At 43.1% G+C, this 22696-nt stretch overlaps 1 protein-coding gene across 1 annotated transcript in view; it reads right to left on the bottom strand.

The window, feature by feature from the left end:
- Positions 1-22696, bottom strand: part of LOC112566731 (extracellular serine/threonine protein kinase FAM20C-like) — a 41313-nt gene that overhangs the window by 6118 nt on the left and 12499 nt on the right. The window contains 9 exon segments of the mRNA XM_025243069.1: positions 17-98; positions 346-393; positions 396-635; positions 961-1018; positions 1020-1074; positions 11372-11435; positions 11438-11463; positions 15022-15100; positions 15428-15546. Coding sequence (XP_025098854.1) covers positions 17-98; positions 346-393; positions 396-635; positions 961-1018; positions 1020-1074; positions 11372-11435; positions 11438-11463; positions 15022-15100; positions 15428-15546 — 771 coding nt within the window.

The raw sequence follows: 22696 nt of genomic DNA, 5'->3' as shown, positions 1-22696 counted from the left end.
AAAACCAAGTCATTACCCTCGGCCGTTGTCAAGGTGGATGAGGAAGGTGTCATTACCGAACTCCCGAAACGTTTCATAGTGATGGCGATCAAGGTTGCCTGTAACATACACCCATCATAGCACAGCTGCCTCACACGTTCGGGAATTTGAAAAAGCGAGGATATTGCAATAAAATATCGTGACACAACAAAGAAAAAATAAACAAAGACCGAATGAAGGAAAGAATTATATGCAGTCAAAGAACACGAGTTTACAAATGCTATTTTGTTCTTTTCCATATTTTATCATTTCACTTATTTTTGCAACTATTCACAGGAGGCAAATGGGGGTTCGGTGCATGCTTACCCATCAAGAAATCCAAGACTGACATGTCCACAATATCCAGAAGCCGACGCCAGTGTCGTAAGGTGTTCGGTCCTTGACCTTCTCGCACAGGTCATCGTAGACTTCCCAGTAGGCTTTGCGGTGCTTGCTGTAGGATCGCTTCCAGGGATTGCGCCATGTCTGTCTGTTCGCCATCTTTTCCGGCGGAAGGAAGGACATTAGAGAGGCCTCCAGCATATCCGGGTGGCCGCAAATCGGGTGGCCGGAGTCGCAGTAATAGGAACAGTGTCCATGGAAACACAGATTTCCCGCTGGAAAAACAGAAAGTAATTTGTGTTTTTAAGCATGTAATCTTTCAAAAATTTGTTTCTGGATTATGCTCCTTTATTTATATAGCTATCTACAGAGATTAGCTAATCAAACGGGTACAGGTACATTTGTTTTGTTGCTGACCGTCCATTCATACAGTCGAACAGAGGACACCAGGTCTGACGTCCTCAAACATCTCAGAGGGTCGCTCTCCGCCTCCCACATCAGATTCGGATTCAGATGTACATGTATGTTACTTGCTCCAATAAGTTGTGGGGTATTTGGGGAATTTAATTAAATAAATAAATCAGACTGAGATTATCGCACCTGGAGAGATGAAGAAAGTGCGCGCGAACTTGCTGTCCGCATGTCGGTGGATGTCTCTTCGTGATGTTGAAGATTCGTCCTGCCACTGGAGGTACCCGGTTGTACCCTAGCACCCTGCACACAGACACAAGACGTGAAGAGGATCACATGCTTTCCAAATGTAATTTTGTTTTTGTTTGTTTGTTTGTTTGTTTGTTTGGCTGGGGTTTTTTTTTCTTTGAAATGGTTAAGTGCTCCACGTGTGCCGTGAATGGCTAAACTGTATTTCTTATACAGCATGGACCATTGGCTCCACATCACGTGACATGTCCTAACATCCTACTTTGCACTGTGGGAGTTTCCTCGCAGGCGAAGAGTTGTCTCGCCTCATGTGATGCCGGTGATGATGTTATAATGATAGAAGCTGCTAGATCATAAGTAACAAATGGAGGGGAGATTGATAGACAGATAGGGGAGGAAGGAAGGATAAATTCATAAAATTGCCGTGTGATGCATCTCTCAAAGACGATCAGGAACAAAAGCCGACATACGAAATCTCCAGAGGCAGTAGGTACAGATGATACATCTAGCAGGGAAGCATCGGTTACAAGAATGTGTGTGTGTGTGCATGTATGTTTGTGTTGTGTGCGCGTGCATGTGTATGAGAATATGATATCGTTTGTGACTCATAAGACCCAGTCGTGGCAGAGGATGCTGCGGTGCAACACTTGGAAAACTAATTCATATCCCGAAAGAACACAGATGGCAGACGTGAACCGCCTTGACACTGCAGGTAAGTCACGTGATTGTGCATGACGTCACGCAGCTGCTTGAACTGTCTGAACAGGTGAGGGAGGAATAATGATTAAAGGTGCTGTGATCTCCATCTCCTCTCTTTGAATTAGAAACAACAATAAAAGTAAAATAAGTGAAACTGTGAGGTGACTGGCCAGGAGGTGTTTAAGGCGGGGGGCGAGGTTGAGGCGGGGGAGGATGTCACTTATCATCATGCCCGACTTAAGATGAAGGATCTGAAACAGTCGCCTTGCTCACTGGTCCGTGACCATTGCAATTACCAGTTACACTGACTGGCTGTAACTGAAATTGTGCTGTCACTTCACACTTGGTCGGTGGTGTTACTACGGGGGGTAACTTCCTTCTACCTCCTCCCCAGAACATCAACCACAGTAACAACCTTTGTACTCAAAGTCTTCCTTTCTTTCTATTGCTTTCTTGCAGACACAGGCTATTCACATCCCCTCCCTCTCTCTCTCTAACACTCAAACATAACAGCACAGTAAATGAAAGTTGTGGAAGTTCTCTCTCTACCCCTCCCTCTCTCTCTCACACATTCATCTCTTTTTCCCTCCCGCCAGCTTTCTCTCCCACCCCGCGATTCCCCAGCATCGTCTCGAAATTAGCCTCGTGCTTGCACCGTTTCTACAGTTACCAAGACTTCTGCACTAATTAAGCTTGTGGCTAACTATGTGTTAAATGTTTCCATCCGCGCGTTCCTTCATCTCTCAAGTGGCACGAAGCAGACGACATGAAGTGCATAGCAGGCGCGCTTTCCATTTGCTCCCAGCAGCCGGTGTGCTTCCTCCCTCTCTCCTCCTCCTCCTCCCTGAAGTTCCTCCATCCTTCCTTCCCTACCGCAACTTAGAAATTGTTTCTGACTTCCACTTCTTACATTAATTCCTTTTCTCCTTCTCCACACTCAAGCTTGTACTTATCCACAGACCTTCACATTCAACAGAGATATCACGATGTAGTGATTACCATTGGCATCTTCATCTGTTGCATGTTCTACTACATGGTATATGTTTTTCTACATTGTACATATTCTGATGTATTACATGTTGTGATTAATGATTTCGTGGATTTTTTCACAATAAGTGAATAGTGAACGATTATACCTGAATTTTGTTTATACTCGTTAAACAGTAAAGGAATGAAATCAGTCGCACTGAACAATATAAATAATACTAAATTGTTTTTGATCGTCAGCTCGTTGTAACGATGATTGTGTTGGCAAATTCTTTCGAGTTTTGCTTTAATACTCATTAGACTGTGAACTAAACAACCCAAGCGCCAATGTGGGGGAGTCGACATAAAACCACCTCAACCACCGCGAGTCACGTGTTTTTTCCAACCAGGTATTAAACAGTCAGGTAACTTACTTACTTCAGTTGCTTGCGACTTCTACAAGGTGAGCACACACACACACAAATATCTGTTTCTCTCTGTTTCATAATTCTTTGCTAGACACTATTTCCAGCGGAGGATCAAAAAGCTATTCCTATTAATCTTGTTACACGATTCACTAGCAAACATAACTTTGCCAGGAGACCTCCATTCGGGACACAGATACCTCTCCTACCGGTCTACTTCAAAGCAGCGGAAACCTCTTTTTCAGTAATGAGACATTTGCAGTCATTTGTCTTCTTCTCAGTCATCTGCTGCACATTTCAGTAAACCACAAATGATAACAATTTTTCTTCTTGACTCTCATTTGCTGTTTTAATATTTTTCTAAAGCTCTCTTCTCAATCTTGCGCTTTCACTGCGATTATCTTTAAAACAGTTTGGTATTACTTAAACATTTTAATAAAGAAAAGTATCATAACATCATACACCAGTTTCCTACTGAAAGTTTTATTGAGGCCCTTTTCCAAAAAACAAATTGCTCGAGGAGTTTAAATTTCCACCATCCCTCCATCCCTCACCTGCACATGTCAGAGTGATGTTTAATACTTTTTCTCTCTTCAAGTTTTTGGCTCAATATAAAAATTAAAAATAAAGTAAAATAAAAAAAGTTTTCAGCCTAAACACTTTTTTTCCGAATTTATGGATTCATCATAATACATCTTACTCAAGATACTTTAGCGCCGCCCCATCCTCCCAACCAATTTCTTTACTGTGTTCGTTCTTGCGGTCGCTCATCCCACCAACCGCCAATTTTGTTGTTTTTGCTTTAGTTTTGTTCGTTAAAAATGTTTTGGCCTGATTTTAGAATGAATGATCCATCAATGGATTTGATAAATGTTCCCAGTTTGTTTTTCTAACTTTCATTTTTTCAGAAATTTACTGAACAGCTGGCGACCTGACCCACGCCAACATCTAAAACTATTTAACTTGTCTGCCTCACAGATGTAATTAAACAGAGAGGAAGAGTAAATATTGCTGGCGAGGACATCCTTCATCTTGCAACACGATTCCAAAGCTTGAATAACTCTTTGGTGTACAAAGACTGGGAAGACTTGCAGAAAGAGTGTCAGCGAGAGAGAGAGATGGAAGAAGTTCATTGAATCACGGTCGCGACATAAAAGAGGGATTTCCATATTTTCTTTCTACACTCGTCTTGTCCTCCACTTCATTGTCTTCGTTTTATTTTTAACATTAACAAAGGTGTGTTAAAATATCCAGTGGGTTGAAATGTTTTCTAATGACTGAATAAAGCCAAAGACTATAATAATAATATATTTTATGGATATACACAGTCGACTCTACCTGCACGCAGTATAGTAGGCTGACAGGTCACTCAGGTCTGTGTAAAATTTCTTTATATCTAAGCACATGGCAATATCTAAAATAATTCCGACTGTAGCTCTGTGACGCACTGTTTTAAGGAAAACCGGAAAAGACCTTAAAGGATACCTAAGCCCAGCGCATGCGCGTCGTAAGCAATCTGTCCTCGCGCTAGAGCTGGTGGTCTATCCTCTATCTCATTTAACGCTCTCGAAAAACTCGATGCAAGATACTTTTTTCGTTGCAAGCCTGGCTGAATTCCCCCCGTTTCCCCCCCCCCTTTTATTTTTTTGAGATACTTGCCTACAAGGATTACATTGAACAGCGAGAGGTCAATGACACAGACATAACAACTGTGTATGGACACGTGATCATTGGCAAGACTACAGTCAACGACTGACATGACCTTTTAAAAAAAATGACTTCTTCCCGTGCAAGGTGACGTTTGTAGGCGTGTACCACAACATCGGATGGCAGGAGGGTGGAAGGATATTCATCCAGATTTCGAAAAGCAGTATTTTGCACCGAGCTTCGCCCTGTCAATAGAACTGCACCCGACTCGACCTTTAACGTGGCAGACAGCTGCACATCCTTTAACGGCTCAAGAAAGGACAAGAAACAACCCCCAAACTTTTTTCTCCACTGACTTCGTAAGATCAACAGTGCCAGCAGCTCAGGATGTTACCAGGCAGGTCTGAGGAACTATTTTTTTCCCTCCTACGACTCCTGTTGAAGGCGGATTTCCGCCAGCATTGACACCGGGTAGGGTTACGTGACAACGTGGGTGGCGTGCTTGCTGATGTTGTGTGAGTGTGTATGTATTATTTGTATAGCCAGACCTCCACTGAAAGGTAAACAAACAATAATAAAAACGGTTCTTTCAGCGATGCAGTAATAGCGGATTTCCCGCATGCTGGGTGGTGGGTGGGACAAGACTGGGTGTTTGTCACTCACAAGTCTACCCGCACTGGTGCAAACCACCCGGTTTATATCTGAATGTCACTGACATTTTTAGGAATGAAAAGGAGGTAAGGACATTTGCGTAACCTGCCAACCCACCCCTCTCCACTCCTCCTCCCCCTTTCCCCACAACAATCTTTATCTATGGGGTGGCTGTTAAGAAATGTCGCAGCTGAAACTCGAGGGATGTTATTATACCGAGGTTGTTGAAATGGGACATGGAGTTAACCATCACACCACTGTCACTGTAACCCTGTCTCTGTCTTGTCTTTGTGTCTTTTGTCTCCCTCTGCCAGGGTGTGTCTATATGTTCATGTATGTGGATATGTGTTTGTATTTATATATGTTTCATGCATGTACATTTCCATGTCTTCCTTACAATTTTCATCTTAGTCAAAGTAGAGAGACCTAACAAACAAATTACACAGATATCGACAGTTTTCTTCTTTTCTTTTTTCTTTTTGCCCCTAAAGATGAGGAGGGCAGATTTGGAGTAGTCTGAGGAATCGCCCCCACTTCATCCAACTCCAGCAGGCGACATGTTGGAACCATCTTGCTAGGTATTCTCCTCATTCTTGTGTAAAATCAAAAGCCTCCCGCAGGATCAGCGACACTCGTTGTTGCGGTGACGTGCAGCCAGGCGAGCGACGTCACTTAGCGAGGGCTTCACGTGCAGTCTCGCGTGGCAGCGCGGGAGTAATCAAGGCAACAGGCGCGTGAAAGGAGTCCGAGAGCTAACAACCATTGGCGCGTCTTTGGTCGCGAGATTTCCCGCAGGACGAGCTTCTCGTCAAGATCCCTCACAAAAGGTCACGAGCAAGGGAGGGGGAGAGGTAATCTTTTGCGCGAGCCCGATGCCATGGCAAACGTCGGGATTTTGTTGTTTCCCTTTGAGTCTCTCTTTCTGCCCGCTACCACTTTCTCTCCTACCACCGGGGTACAAATCTGCGAATCCGATGGAAAGGTTGCATGACTCAGCTAGTACTAGAGCTGACCTTACGGACCAACCATACGATCTGAGTTTGAACCTGTTATGTAGCAATCTTTGTTGTTGATCGGATTCTAGCTGTAGACACACATTTTCTATTTATATACTTCCAATTTACCTTTTATAAACAAAAATCTGCAATGCAATCTAAAGTTCGATACTGTGTAGCACATACGCAAACCACAAGCTTGTAGCATCGAGTCAAGCACGTGACCCAATGAGAACGAGAACATAGACAGCTATCCTTCCCACGAACACCTGCGAATCAGAGTCTTTCACCGGTAAATTCGATTTGAAACATGAATGTGACAATAAACGTCTTGTCCGCCCCTTCTCCTCCCGAGGGGAGCAGTGTATCAAGATTTGAATGGCCGCCACACGAGGTCAAAAGGTCGCCACAAAACCTGAAGTTCTGGTCTTCGTGCATTCATTGCGTGTCGGGGTGCACGGGGTATGCGTCAACTGACGATAAGAGAACTTTTCAACGACTAGTTTCGATGCTAGAAGAGTCTTTCCACGAGGGACTGTCATGAGTATGAAAGGAGTGATGTTTTTGTGGGGATGTACTCACGAATGAGGTGAGACTACCTCAGGGTTTTCGTGAATTAGAAATTTTATCCTGGACTTTATAAAAGTGCGTGGAGCTATGAGATTGGCAGGTAATGTAAGGATCCCCGTCAACAACCATGGCTTCAAAGGGTTTGCTAAGGTTGTATATACTATACAGATGTCACTTTCTTCATATACTATTGCCCGTGGTTTCTATTGAGAGACATGCACACTCCGTAAAGACGTAGGACGACTACGTGGTCTGAACGACACGCCCTCCACACGTCGTCTCTAAAACTAACATGACAAATCTTTAACAGAAAGAAAGGAATAAAGAAAAGACTGATAGTGTGGTTCCGCTATGGCGAATATTTGAGAGGAGGATTGGTGGTGAAGACGGGTAGACTTCGCCTTGGGTGGGTCTTAACGATAGCTAAAGGTACCCGCAGTAGTTGTATTGAGAGGCATACGGTGAAAAAAAAAATTCAACAAAATAAATAATATTATTTTTGAAAAAGTAAGTGCTAGAAGAAGGCTATTATACATATTGAAATCATCTCAAACTACTGCCTAAGAGTAGTCTTCTTTCCACTTAGTTCCTCAGCACACTATCCCCAAATTCGGTAATCAACACGGGTGTGAAATTTCGTAAATAAAAATAACAAACAAATCAACCAACGAGTCAGCCATGTAAAAAATAAACAAACTCAAACAATAAAACCCCAATAAAAGGCATTGGACAACATCTAACTGCGAGCATTTTATCTATACCTTACACAGGGACAATAAGATTAATAAAATAATCGTAAACAGCGAGGGGCTCTGACATCCTATGTCAGCAAGTCTTCTCCACAAAACTTGTATTTTCAGGTCTGTTTGTTAACAGCAGTGGGTCACTATGACTGTGCTTTGCACCAACAATGCAAACTAAACAACTTGTATCAACAGTTTTCACAAACTGAAAAGCACTGCTCGAGATCAACCAACCGGACGAATGAACCCAACATAATTTTATTTCTCAAAGCTTGGACACGTCTTCATTGTAGATAGCTAGATTCCCTGTGTACCTCCTGCACATATTCACAGCCCAGGTATTTCACACATACATATATCAACAGTTGACTGCCAGAAGGGTAAAAACGAACAAAGAGCGGATTGTTTCCTGCCTTACATTTGCCTGGTGACACAAACCCTGGGAACAACTAATGACACCCTTGTTTTGCTCACTTTTCCGGGAAATTTTCTGACTACAGCTGTCCTTTCTTAAAACATGTTTAACATTTTCTTCTCACACCTTAAATTGCATCTGAAAAAGGTAAGTATTTCACACCATTCACCAAACATTTACTCATCCTTGCCAACAACCTCCAGTCCCTTTGAAGGAAGTTACTTGCAATTCTCGGAATTAGAGCAACGGAGTTCGTTTCCTTTCCTGTCTCTCCTAACATACATTTGTAAAAAGTTTTATTCATATATCTTTCCTTTCATATCAATGTCTCAACGAAGTTCATGTCCTTTCTACTGTGACCATACTTCTCCCTTCTTTTGTTTACCTCCCTTGTTCTCTCTTCTCTACACACGCAAGCCATTGTACGTACACTCCAACACATTCATTTAACACAGGTATTTTATTTTCCGTGTCATTCTTTTTCGTCCTCGCCCACTCCTGCCCTCCTCACTGCCAGCACTAAATCATCGAAATCCTGGGTGTCCCGTCCCCCATGTGACTATGTGGGCAGGCGGGAGTTTGTCTCATAAATCTGTCGAGCGGGAGGCTCTAGTTCGTGTCCCAGACAGCCATTATATCCGATTTACATTGATCTGGCCAATCGCCACACAATTCACTATCTGCGATTCTGTTCTGCGTACTTCCATCGTAAATCTTGGCACGCCTTCAGGCTTTGCTTGTGCGTGCGTGCGTGTGTTCGTGCTGGGTAATGAGACAGTGTGCGCGTGCATATGCATATATATATATAAACACACGTGTGTACATATAAAACTGTGCTAAGCCACAGAAGTACAGGCTGTGGTGACATGGCCACCTGGCGTTATTTCTGTCCGTCCTGTGACGTCACTGTCGAGGTTCTTGTCCTGTTCACATCTGACAGTCGCGCATGAGTCGTTGTTCACATGCTCGCGTCTAAATGTTTCTTTTCTTTTATGCCAAGAAAAAGGTAAAGGTTTTGTATTCATCATTGCTTTTTTTTCTTCGTATCAGCTCGTCTCGCTCACACATATTCGTCTCTTAGGTTTCACAGGCTGGCGGTTTGTTACTTAATGGACGACGATACAGCCGACGCTAGCGCCCCCCTACGGCGAGCGACGTCATTTCCAGCACCAGGATGGCCAGAAACGGACTGGCAGAACCTCAGCCAAAGGCAAGCAGTCAAGCGTCTGGACTTTTTTTTCTGTTATTCTTGTTTTTTGTGCATTTTTTTTTTCTTCGAGCAGGAATTACAAGCTTTCTCTATCTTCAAAGGCCGGTCTTATTACTCTCCCACGGCGCATGCGCCGATGAGGCTGGCAAAGCACGAGCAGCGTTAGAACCGTTTCCTTTCGTGATTGTAAAAAGGATGGAGGGGGAGCGTTAAGCAGGGTGGCTCTTGGGATATAAACTCGATCCCCATTACAAACGGCGGCCCACTGTAGCGAGCAGGCGTTACCGTTACGTAGCCGCACGTTGCGGTCACCGGAGGAGGAAACCATCCCCCGCATGTAGTCAGCAACACTTTGATGCCAGCATGAAAACATGCAAAACGCCGAAACCAAAGCGGGTGGAATGAGTTCACTCCCTTCCCCTTTCTTTCTCTCGTTGTCCCACCCCTTCTCTTCACCCGTCTATTTTAAGTCAAAGCATGCATAAAGCAAACTGTTCTACAAAAAAAAAAATAAAAAAAATAAATAAAAAATAAAATAAATAACACAGTAGGAACTCTATGACCCAACAAAGCTGCTGTAAAAAAAAAAAAATCCACATAAATCAAAACAAAGATGCATTTTGCCACACGGGTGACATCTGATACACTACGATTGTATTACTATGATTGCATTGCTATGATTGTATTACTATGATTTTATTGTGTAATACCTCGGCAGGTAACTGTAAATACGACAGTTGCAATTTTGAAGTAACTAGAAGCTATGGTGCTTTGGTTTAAATATATTTCTGGAATATTTTTAATTCATTTTCCAACACATTTCTAAACCTAGTTTCTTTAATTGTGGACAGTTTCAAATCTGATTTTCACACACACACAATTACACATGGAGGTGATATGATGAACCCGTTTATGGACATGAACAGGATGTTGCTATCAGCTCTGCTCTGATGGCGGAGATGAACGTTCTCTATGCACGTTGACTACACAACAAACTTTGGTGCACTGTGTGCACTGCCCATCCTCCAGCAAATAATAATAATGGAATTTTGTCAGTTGTGGACTGTGAACTGGACGGACTGGAAATTTAACCCTTTAATCTCTCGTCGAACTACCTCATCGATATCTTCTCTCCACCCACCCCTGTTTTGCATTCAATTCACGTTCTAATGTCACGTGACCCTTTATGACATGGTATCAAGTCAGCTGCTGGCGGCAACACTGAGTCTGGAACCTTCAGAAACAAGTCACTCGCCACGAAATAATTTGCAGGTCCCACAGGTGGTCTCCGTGGCAGGACCCACCCAACTTGTTATTTACAGCACAAAACTTCTTTCACGGGAGCGGAGGAGAAGGATGCAACTGGTGATGAGCTCAGACAGGCGATGTTGTCGGGACAGGAGGGTGGACTAGTCGCTTGTCGCAGTGAAAGTCAAATAAATCAGCTACAGAACAACAGAGTTTGCTGAATACAGATACAAATGGTGGGGATTCTCCTCCAACCACCACATCCCATCTCCACCCCGAGACTCTGTGTGTGTGTGGTGGTGTCATCATTATATATCAGTCACAAATAATTCAAAACCACGTTGACAGCAGCATAAAACAAGTTAGGAAAACAATGAACACAGCAACATAACAGGATTTTCAACAAATCATCGGACACTTGACAGACCGACCAACTGACAGAACTACAAATGTCAGTGGCCATAGTCGTGGACCAGCTGCACAACCGATTTCTACTTTTCAATATTTACTTCTACAGAAGCAACCACGAAATTTTTTATACCTAACAAATAAACAGGACATAAATATGGGACTGAGCTGTTTAATATAAATTATTGAATTATTGAAACATTGAATAATAGTAGCAGAGAAAATAAAATAAAGGAATACCGCAATATGAGATTTTCCCGTCGGTCATATTGTTTTGAAATGAAAAAAAAATTTTAGTCATTTAATCTTTGTTAAAGCTTTGCGTAATGTTACCGCTGCTTCATCATTACTTGATGATGACGACGATGACTTACCTGTCCAGGTGAAAGGCTGCGATCTCAGCGTGGTGTCTCTCGAAGTCCGCGAAGTAGAAGTGATCGGTAGCGTCTCCGTGTTGCGCGGGAACCTGTCGCACAGTTACAGGTGGAATGAGTAATCCACTAATATCAGGTAAAGAAGACAGGTCTTTAGGCACAAAATCAACAATAACTAAATATTTATAGAGCGCTATATACCCGACACCAGGCTCGAACGCTTTACGTACACACACACACAGACAGCACGACGTAGAACACACAGGTGGAAGCAGGACTAATCCGTGTCTCATTGCCATGGTGACAGGTGCTGTAAGCCACTGCGCCGCCAACCGCCCAGTAGGAAAAACATGATAACTGAACTCACTCAGAATGAAGGAAGAAAGAAAAATATGAAATAATCTGTACATTGTTACACCATATAGATTATTATTAATTACCTCGATTTATCCGTGGAGTGAGTAATGGGTCAAATGATCGATGGGTAACTGGTCATTATTCGATCAGTTTACCCAGCGGTGATTGCCTTCACAAACTCCAAACATCAGGAAGATAAAACAAATTCAGAATCAACAAAACGGAAGAGAGGTCAATACAGTTCATTTAAATGACACAATTAGTCTCGATGTAGAAGAGCGTTTTTAAATGTCAATAAACAATGAAACTCTGAATTCCGATTCTTTCAACAACCTTAGCTTTGCTCAGGCCGGGCTAATTAAAACTAGAAGACGGATCGAGAAAGTCGGGAGAAGAAGGGGAAGGGAGGAAAAGAGAAAGAAAGAAGGCTGCTGACGACTTCCGGTCTAGATTAAGCGCTCCCGTCATTCCACATACGCCTCGTGTAAGTGAGCTCCGCCATGCACAAGGGGCGAGTACTGGCGATGTCTGCGAGATTCGTCTACCCTGTCATCGCCGAGCTCGCTGTTTAATGCAAACTGCCGACACGGCCACCGCAATGTCTGTTCCAGACACACGCGCCGCCAGGAAATAGTTCTCTCGGGATTCGGGTAACACCGCAGTTCTGGCTTCTGCCTTCTTCCTCTCCCCCATCGTCCCTGATCATCCCCATTCCCGTCTGCAAATAGACTAGATGAAGTTACTTTATATACATACGCTGTCTAATAATGTACAAGTTTATACAAATTTCCACAGTTTACATCAGCGACGATGATTATTGTTCTTCTGCAAGGCGATGATGACGACTGAAGTTTCTGTTGTTGCTGAGCCGCAACATCTTTTCCAAAATTCTTCAGGACATTGCTTCAGCTCTGACCGGACATTTTCTTTGGGTATCATACATTGATTTACTTTATTTGAAGTGTATATGGATATATACTGCTCATTATGTTTCAAAGTTGCTTGACACTTATATTAATATTTACGACAAACTTATTGTTTGGTGAAGGAAGTTATCTTGAGGCTAACGCCGATATACGAGAAGGATTCGTCAGGGATCGTTTCCTAAATCTTCTTTATATTTCTTATGGGTAGAGTGGGGGGATACATGGAATATGATTTGAAAATCTCCAGATGTTTCCCCGGCGTGAACAATGCTCAGCTGTTGCAGACCAAGGAGTGACAAAGAGGTTCGCCATCTCAGCTTTTATTCAAGTCTTGATTTCCACTGTCACAACACGTGCCTCGTGTTTGCATGCTTGGCTGCTCGAGCTACTCTTGTTGTTTGAAGCCTGATCCCCTTTCATCTGCACCTCCTGGAACTCCGGGCATTTTACGAGGGCCTTCTGTTGCAGTGGTCGTTGGATAGTGTTGCGCGCGCACCTCACACCAACAGACGCCAACTTCCGGTGTGTTGTCCTACAACGGTGGCAAGGTTCCTGGGTGGTTCGCCACAAATTTGCGAACGTCTGGTTGTGATAATGCAGCATTACTAGTCATGCATTAAGTATGATGGTGTGTCGGTCTTGTTTTGCCATTTACAGCTTAGAAACCTTGCCTTCCATCGTCGACTGAATTGTTATTCATTTGCTTCTTTTTGTTGTACTACTTGTTGGATTAAAAGAAATTGATTTGTCCCTCTGCTGATGTTGTTTTTGTATGCAAATGAGGTCGAGGATTGAACGCCACCAAAGGACTAATCGATGATTCTCCCCTCCCTCATCCTCCAACATACTCATTGAGTTTGGTCTGTTCTACCAAGGGTAATAAAACTTTAACAAATTTAATCATAAAACACTAACATGATTTGATCTTATCTGCTGCACACAGGTGAAAATAATTTTTAAATATTCAAGAGTTGGAAGCGGATGACTTTAGCATGCAATAAGCATAAAGGAGTGAGTGGGTTTGAGTATGTGGGTGGGAAAATCGACAAACATCTTTTGATTACATTTCTGTTGGTACAGTTGTTAAGAAATTACAGAATTCTGCCCTCAGAAAGTATTTTTTAATCATCACGTTCTTCGGTGATTGGGGAAAAAATCGTGTCCATAGGTGCCACGTGTTTACAGCTGCTCGCCGGAATGATCTGTCAAAGTCACGAGACGTTAGTTCTGCCATCTCGCCTTTCTCACTCGAGTTTTGCACGACAGAACCGTTTCGATTCCCACTAGACAGCGAGCGCAATATGATTAATTCATGCCAACGTCCACAAATACCCCAGCAAGCGATATCGCAATTGCTTTACGTGATCACTACGTGATTAACACGTAGACTCGCGCGCGACTACGTGCAAAAGCTGCCGTGTTGCCATACATCGGCAAAGACGTTGACGACAAACTACTGCAGGCGTCTGAAAATAAAACAATGAAACTGCCTCCACCTCTTTCTTCTCGCGTCAATCTGTCGGCTCGATCGAACGGAGGAAGAAAAGGAACGCCGGCTGAATGGCTATGTGAACAGGCTACAGGGTCCTGCAGCAGTTCCTCCTACACCCGTACACGTCTCCGACAGAAATACCATGCATCTCAGCAGTCCACGGAAATGAGACTAGCAGAATACGCGCGGGAAAGCCAAGCAATTTCATATTACGGTCACCTGGGGATTTGCTTTCATAAGGAGGCGAATTACACTTCGGGCTTGAGACCGGGAGGAAAAAAAAGAGTGTTTGTGCTGGGTACGTGAAGCGTGAGAAGCGATCGTCACAAAGAGGACAAAGACACTGAGACTGAGAATGTGCTTTAGTTTAGTACACGAGGTCGGGACGACAGCTGGGGACTCGTTCATTGACTTGGGGGACTGCCTTTGTTGTTACCTGGGCTGGTCAAGAAATAGCCAAGGAAGAGTTGGTGAGAGTTCAAGGTAAAGGTAGTTGATGTTTCCATGCGTCTGCCGATAAGGCGATGAAGAAAGAAGAATAAGAAAGAAAATGAAACTAGAAAGAAGAGACAAAATTAGAGATACGTATACGATTCACTGAAAGGTTACCCTGATAGGGAAGATGGAAGAAAAGATAAATACTGAATATGCAGAGGGATTACAGATGAATGGGTTTTACAAAAACCTGCAAGAAAGGGGATACAAACCCGCCAGTAAGTCGAAAGTTCAAAGGTCACAGTTGAGGTCCTATCAAAAGACCCATGCAGGCCAAGATTCCCGCCATTACAACAAGGGACAGACAGACGGCACGTTGAATAAATGAATAAACTGACGAACAGCGACTTGTGAAGGCTTCGTCAACACTCATTGCTTACCTCATTGGTTTGAACAACGCCTGTCCTTCATCTTCAAAAGTCACGAGTAGTTTGAGCTGGGTTCCTCCCTCTTTTTGCTCTGTGGACACAGCAACACAGATCATCTTAGGCAAGCGGTAAAGGAGACGAGCAACGAGTAATTAAGGTGAAAGACAGGGTTTTAAGGTGAAAGATGATAACAAGATGTTGAAAATATAGTCTTGGCGGTGCTTATACTCTCTGTATTCTGTACGAACACTGACTTGTCCTCATCACTGACTCTTTGTGATGTCTTCCAGTTTGGAAGAGGGAAAAAATTCTGCTGAGTCAGATCTTTCCACCCCTCTCCTTCTTCGACTTTTTCTTTCAATTTATTCTCTCACTTCACCTCACTCCCTCACACACACAAACACAAAACTTGACATACCTATATCTACAACCTCTTTGGTGGCCATGTCCTCAAGCAGGTCTGCAATAGCTGGATCATCCGGGTCATACAAATAATGTTGATGGATTCCCACGTGAAATTTTTCCCAGTTGGTCATCCTGGAAGACAAACGACAGTTTTAAATAGGACACCTCACATCTACCCTTATTTAATGTGATCCAGGTCAAACAAGGCCACCCTTTAAAAAAGTTCTGTGGCTGTGATTATGAATTCTTAAGTTCATCGTGAAGCCATCGTGGCCATAAAAAGCTGAGAATGAAAGAGGGCAGAGAAGAACCTCAAATATGCGAATTCCTGCTCAAGAGATATAGTCAGGTATTCATACACACATACACTACTGTCTAATTATATTGTGTTTGCTTTGCCAATGATTGCATAATCTGATTCTCTTTGTCTGTCTGTTTCTCTTTTTCTTTTTGTCTCTCTCTCTCTATGTACGTAGGGTACATAAACAGAAATCGTATCCTGCTTTCCTTCCACCCACACCAAAATACAAAATAATTCTTTTAAAAGGCAGGCGGTCTCTTTTCTCTCAACAGGAGACATTTTTGTTTTGTTTTTGTGTGTGTGTGTTTGTTTGTTTTTGGGGGTTTTTTTGTCAACGGTCTATCATGGGAACAATCACAGTAAAAGATGGCGGGCAACTGATGTTACACCGAGATGGTGAGCTGGGTGTAGCTCGCACAGTTAATATTCACAACGGAGTAAGAGTTAACACCTCGGCAGCATCATCAGCTTGCACGACAAACATCAGCAACCTACTCGGTTAGCTCGTCAAGCACAGGTGTGCTCTTGCATTTTTTTATTTATTTATTTATTTTTTTTTAAACCACAAACTCCGTCTGCCAAGACAGCTGCCAAGTTAACTTTCTAAAACTATTCATATTTACTAGTCAAAGTGAGATAAGTAATACTGAGCATCTGCTACAGACGAACGGACGACTTGTATATACAAACATTATTTTTACAGTCCGGAGCAGCTCTAGTTTTTCTATGAACTGACAAAGGAGTTCGAACCCATTAATATTTTGTGTCTTAGAAATCTGGGTCCTGCGCATGCGCCATAGACGGGTGTCATGACCGGGTTTTCACTAAGCATCCGATTGATAGGAAAATATTTCGTATCGGCTATCATTCGACCTCATAACAGGAAACTGACGATAATGAGAATGAAAAGGACGACTGATCAGATGACTGTCACCTCCGACGTTGTACAACCTAAACCTCGAGAATTGTAAACAGCGACGAAAGACCGACTGTCCACCCACACCCGCCCTCTGGCACCAAACACCCAGACAAGAAGAAGGTGAGGGGTTAAGTACAATCAAAGCATCTTCCGGAAGAATCAGGAGGATGTGGGGAGGGGGAGTAATATCCCGATCACGAACCGATAACTCGCCATCCAAACACCGACTCCAGCAGAGTGCTCATCGAACTCTCACTTCCGGTGCGGCTCGAAGCATCAAGAACGTTGGAAAAAAGCTTTTTTTTTTCTCCTAACAGAACTACCTCGAAATGTACTTTAGAAATTAAGTTTCTGTGACAGCCATCGCTCGATGCAGCCTGCGGGCTGACAGGTTGGGTAGACACGCAGCGCCACCATCGGACAACAGAGAGTAGCTTTGCGTGTACCCGAGACAAGTGGGAAGAGCTGGTGGCTGCAAGGTGGGGAGAGGGTGGGACAGAGGTTTGTTGATGGGTTTTGGTGGAAGTTTTTTTACATATAAATAGTTTTAATGGGTTCTTATAATTTCTTCTTCCCCACTCTCCACTCCTCCCTTCCCCAACCCCAAACCGTCCTCTCCTTCCATAAACACGGACTATCTTCTCTAGTCGCGAAGCTTAGCCTGCGTTAAGCGAAGTTAATGTCCTTCTTTCTCTCTAACCCTAGTATCTGAACAATGTATGCTTGTATTTTTATTTTAAAAAACTGTGATAATAAGATTTGTTTTGCCAGTAAAGTAATTCAAGGTGTATTCTGATGAACAAAGCTCAGCTTGGCCTATTTTTCAATGCGCAGGCTTTTTTCTAAAAACCAAAGGTAAAGGTAGTCCTGTCACCTTCTGAACTGAGAGGATGCGATCGCACTAATCTCCAGACCAAAGTTTTTGCCGTGTTTCATTCCCACCACCTGTCGGATGTCCATGTGACAGCTCGGTCAGGTGAGGAAAGCAAGCTGAGACACAAGGGTATCGAATCGCCTACGGTGCATTGGACACTGTACTGGAACCACCCGCTTATCGGCATCTGCTACCCACTTTCATATTGTTAAAAACTAAGATCTGGATTGATTGGACTGACAGTCGATGTGTTCTAACTCAGAAATACGCATGCGTGCGAGTGTGAGGGCGGGAATACATTAGGATGTAAAAAAGTAGTCAGCAGGTGAAGTCGTCCATCAACTGAAGAAGCGAGTTCATGAAAGTAAAGAGACGAACGCCCAAAGTCTGCGGAAGAATAAAAAATCGTTTTTATTACAGGCAGGTGGGTTTCTGTAGCGGTAGTCGCAGGGACTACTTCACAAGACTACCTGAAGATAAATGTCTCGATCCTCCACCACTTAACACACGAGCGCCGCTAACAGTGTACTACGTCACGCTGATAGCTAGTGTACTACGTCACGCTACAGGTACTACGTCACGCTAATAGCCAGTGCACTACGTCACGCTAGTGCACCATTCGCAGTACTGTCAGCCGTCAACACCAAACAGAACGAGCGACAGTTTCGACTATTTAGACGTTGAAAGTCTGCATTTTATTTGAACTATCGACAAAATGTCTGCAAGCGATAATTAGTTACTGACACCACGTGATCAAGAAACACGTGTTATGCAGACAATCGTTGAACACAACGAACCATAATTGCTTTCGTGTTCAAAATAATTAACCCGAAGTTTGACTATGTTAGGACTGCTACCGAGCAAAAAAAAAAAAAAAAAAAAAAAAATCACCAGAAAAGGCGTTTGTCTTGGTTTTGTTCCCTCTCTCTGATGAGTGGATGAACGACCGTTGATATCATTACTTGCTACCGGATACGTGGATGAGTAAGTGGATGATTGTCATCATTTGTTGCATTAAGTGGATGAGTGATATTTTATCTTTTATTACTGGTGTGATCACAAGGATCCATAAAGTATCGTCAGTCATTTCGGAGATTAGTAAGACCCGGGACACACTTAGCCAGTAAAAAAAAAAAAATCATTACCGGCAGAAGAAATAGTTTTTTGATCCTCCCTGGTCACATCGCTGTCATGAAGTTGAAATGTAATGTTGTTTAGTCATCGACACATCAAGCTTAAAAAATAAAACAACTAAAAACAAAACAAAGATAAAACAAAAACAAAACAAAAAACAACAAAAAAAACAACAAAAAGCAAAAACTAAAAACCACAGAAAACAAGAACAAAACAGAAAAACATAAAAAAAAACAAAACAAAAAAACAAAACAAAAAAGCAACTTCACGTGCGATTACGTCCCTTCACAGAAGCACAACGTCGGAAGCGATGAACCAACGTGTCTAACGACAGAGGTCACGCGGATTGGCTGGTTCCTGCACGTGGTTTGAGGTTTGGCAGCCTCTAGGGGAGTATCAATAGCCTGCAGGCACTCACACATCTTTCACTCTTATTACCTTCATCCGGGCTCTTTGATCTAATTAGTTCACGCCCACCGTCCTCGCACTGCGGCGGAAGGATGGAGAAGGCTCGCTAGCACTGTGAGTGGCTCCGCGCATGCGCAGTAGATCGAAAATTTACCCGCTCCTTACGTCCAATTTTACTTAAAATGAGGAAACGAAGATAAAGTTTTCTTCGACAGAAGATCGATGGCGTGAAATTACAGCAAAGCATCGGCCTCCCCCCGAATCATTATTTTAAAGTAAAGAGTCAATATTTCTTGAATACACAGCAGCACGCTCAATTATTCCTTGTCATTTGTGTGTGTTTGCTGTCTTCCTTTCCCCTTTAAAATGGTGAACCTAGAATTTTTCCTCCTTATGAATATAAAATAGTGGACACCTGCACTGAGTGAACACCTCCCCCCGAGGCAATGCTCGGACTGTCTGATTACAAATCACAAAATGACGGAGTGCATGTAGGTACACGCCAGCAAACAAAGGACAAGATATTCTTTCTCACTCCCGTGTGCTACACGAGACCCTGTTTCTGACCTCAAGTGCGAGTGAACGTCTGCTTAGTCAGCCGTCTGTCTGATCCACACCACGGATGTCGACTACAGTTGCACCTGAAGTTATTCATGGAAGGCGCCGCGCGAGTTGTCTGTCCATTTAACATCCCACCATGAGGTCCCCTTGCTCACCCTCGGATATAAAGCTTTCAAGTGCGTGTAGTAAAGCGGATTTAGGGGGCAGTTATTCGTGCAGTTATTGGGAAGGTATTTTAAAGTGTGGTGTGTGTGTGTTACAGAAAATAGTCCACAGTTGCTTTTTGGAACAAGTCCTCATGGTGCGGGTGGTTGACTTCACCGAGAAAGTATTGCCAGAAAAGGGCAAAGGATTTGTGTAAAAAAATTCAGGTTTCATCCAACTACTATTTTCTCCTGCAATTCCCATCTTGAAACAAATCCTTCAGCAGCAAACAGGAAAGAACTGTTTTCAATTCACGCTTGCTTTGATATGACAGAGATACGATGGTGGATTACATAAGACACGGTCACCCTGACCCGAAGTCTCTCCACCTGTCCTACCCTACCTCTGCAACACCGGTCGGCTGTACTTTGAAAATTGCGATGAACCTGCTATTTCCATGGTGAATTTAAGGAGAAGGAGGGAGAGTAGGAAGGGATTTAACTGATAAAACGTTCGCTGTCGTAATGGCGGTGTTCTCGGCTCAGCGCGCAGGACGTCTGGAAAAGAAGTTCCGTGCTCCGCGCACCTACCGACCGCCGGAATCAACCCTTGAAAATCAGGGAACCGCAGCCGCGGCGTGACGTTCAAAAAAAGACCCTCGGCAAATACTGATTCGCCAGGATGGCGAAATATCTTTGAGGCGCAGCCCCACAATGCAAACTTTGTGTTGGTCGTCCATGCTCTTCGATCAGATGGCGTTCGTCTCTCTCTCTCTCACTCTGATATATTTGAAAGTGTTTAAACCCATTAAGACCTGTACTATCTTCTTTGTTTTGTACAAAACTTTAACGCTTGACATCAAATTTCATCATGTTTTTGAGGTAAAAATGGAAACTTTGAAAGAGATCGAGGTATTGAGCTCACAGTCATGTCCAACATTTCTGTTTCTTTACAAACGGTTGACTTTACGCTCAAAGGCCAGTAAACTCATTAAATTTTCGGAGATTTTTCTCAAACTCACTTTTATAACTATTTGACACTCACAATCTTGCAAGAACTATTCGTCAAACTTGACAAATATAGACGAAAGTTTATCAAATTTTACCGGTTTGTAAATACTTCACCAAACTCAGTCATGTTAAGAAAGACATTCAACCCTCACATTTGTTGTCTTCGCGGATGTCTGGTTTGTGATGTTCGCATGCCTAATAGTAAATCCGTCTGATAATTACAAATGGTAGAGTTAAATGAATATTTATTTTGAACAAAAATTTAAATTAAAAAATTTGAGTTGCAAGAAAACGTTGATGAAATTCACGGAGGAAAAGAATCCTCGCACTAGCCCTGAGACTTGAAGGTGAGTCCACGGCCCATTCTACTTGCTTTTGACCACAGTGATGACAACGACGATGAACATCAAAATGGCCAACACTCGACAGTACAAATCACTCCCTGGAAATACTCGATGTCGGGTGGATGAACCCATTATCTGACAACGGGACTTGCCTTCCTCCCATGGGGCCATTACGGATGGAATCGAGACCTTTCGGCTATGGGTGGCTCTTTCAAAGCAATGAGCCCTTTGACCTACGGGGTGCCACGCTCGTTCTCTTCACAGAACTGTCTGTCTTTGATCTCCAGCAGTTTTCCTCCCCGAAACCGATCAAAAACCCCGTAGCTGAACACATAATAGCGAGCAGCAGTTCGACATGAAGAAAACTGTACGAATTAAACTTGACAACATTTGGCACAACTTCAAAAAAAGACGGGAAGAAAGACGCATCAACTCACAGATGGTGGGGTTCGCTTCGGCGAGTTCTTTTTCATCTTTTATTTTTTTAATTGGCGAAGCCATCTAGTCAAACATTCGTAACGCCAACCGCACCATTACTTCTTCCTCGACACGCCCTCCTTCTCATCTGTCTCCACCCCCAGCACCCCTTGTACCCCTCAAACCTGTGAACAACTTCAGACAGGCACCACTGCCCGCAAATGAGGACTGTTCTCGAAGAAGGATCATCTGTTTATTATCGAATAAAGTTTGTTTACGCGTTTTATACTCTCCAAACGACACGAAAGATACTGGAAGCCGGTGTGAATGAGACCCGAGAGGGAGCTGGGGAAAAACCCGACAAAAATTAGTGTCACACCTTTCTCAACCGAAGACAAATTATCGAATATGTGGAGATGTTTGGCAAAGTTTTTATCTGACTACCGTGTAAAAACTGTGATAACCATTTTCATAAATTAAACGATGATATGTCCGGGTGTGATAATGTCTCCCTCGGAGTGTCAAGTGTCAGAGGTAAGGGGAACCTGAAAGTGATAAGTGATGCAATCTATAAATAGTGGAGAAAATGTTAAAACAGAAACTCCTAAACTTCCAACAACGTTGGCTTTAAGGGAGGAGAAGCTGACAGGAATTTGGCGAGTGTTGCTTCCCACGGGGATGAGGCTGCTGCTGCTGCTGCAGCACGCGCTGGTGTGGACTTTTTGCTGGGGAGAGGAAAAGAAGGATGTGCAAAGGCGAAGTAGAGAAACTGGAAGTCAATCGCTGGATTAAAGAGCATTTTTTATTGTTGTTGTTTTTTTTTCTTTGAGTTTTCCTAAAGGGCACGAAACATAAAAAGGATTTGGCGAAGGATAAACAGCACGAGCACGTGTGCATGCTGAAGAAGACAAGGAAGAAAAAATAAACGTGTAGAATTTCTGTTTAAAAAGTAATAGGAGGAAGATGCATTAATGACACCACGGCTTCGCCAGAAAATAACCTCGAGCCGTTCGTGACATGTCATATTTTTAATGGAGAAATAAATCCATACGAGGTGGCGAAATCTTTGCACTCGAAAAATGACATTTCTGTCGGTGACAGCTGCTGACATGATAAGGACAAAAAAGTCAAAGAATATCAGTCTTTTAATGCCGAGAGAATAAGTCTCAT

Source organism: Pomacea canaliculata, linkage group LG1 (assembly GCF_003073045.1).
Source record: "Pomacea canaliculata isolate SZHN2017 linkage group LG1, ASM307304v1, whole genome shotgun sequence".
Taxonomy (NCBI): domain Eukaryota; kingdom Metazoa; phylum Mollusca; class Gastropoda; order Architaenioglossa; family Ampullariidae; genus Pomacea; species Pomacea canaliculata.
This window is presented reverse-complemented; position numbering and strand designations above follow the sequence as displayed.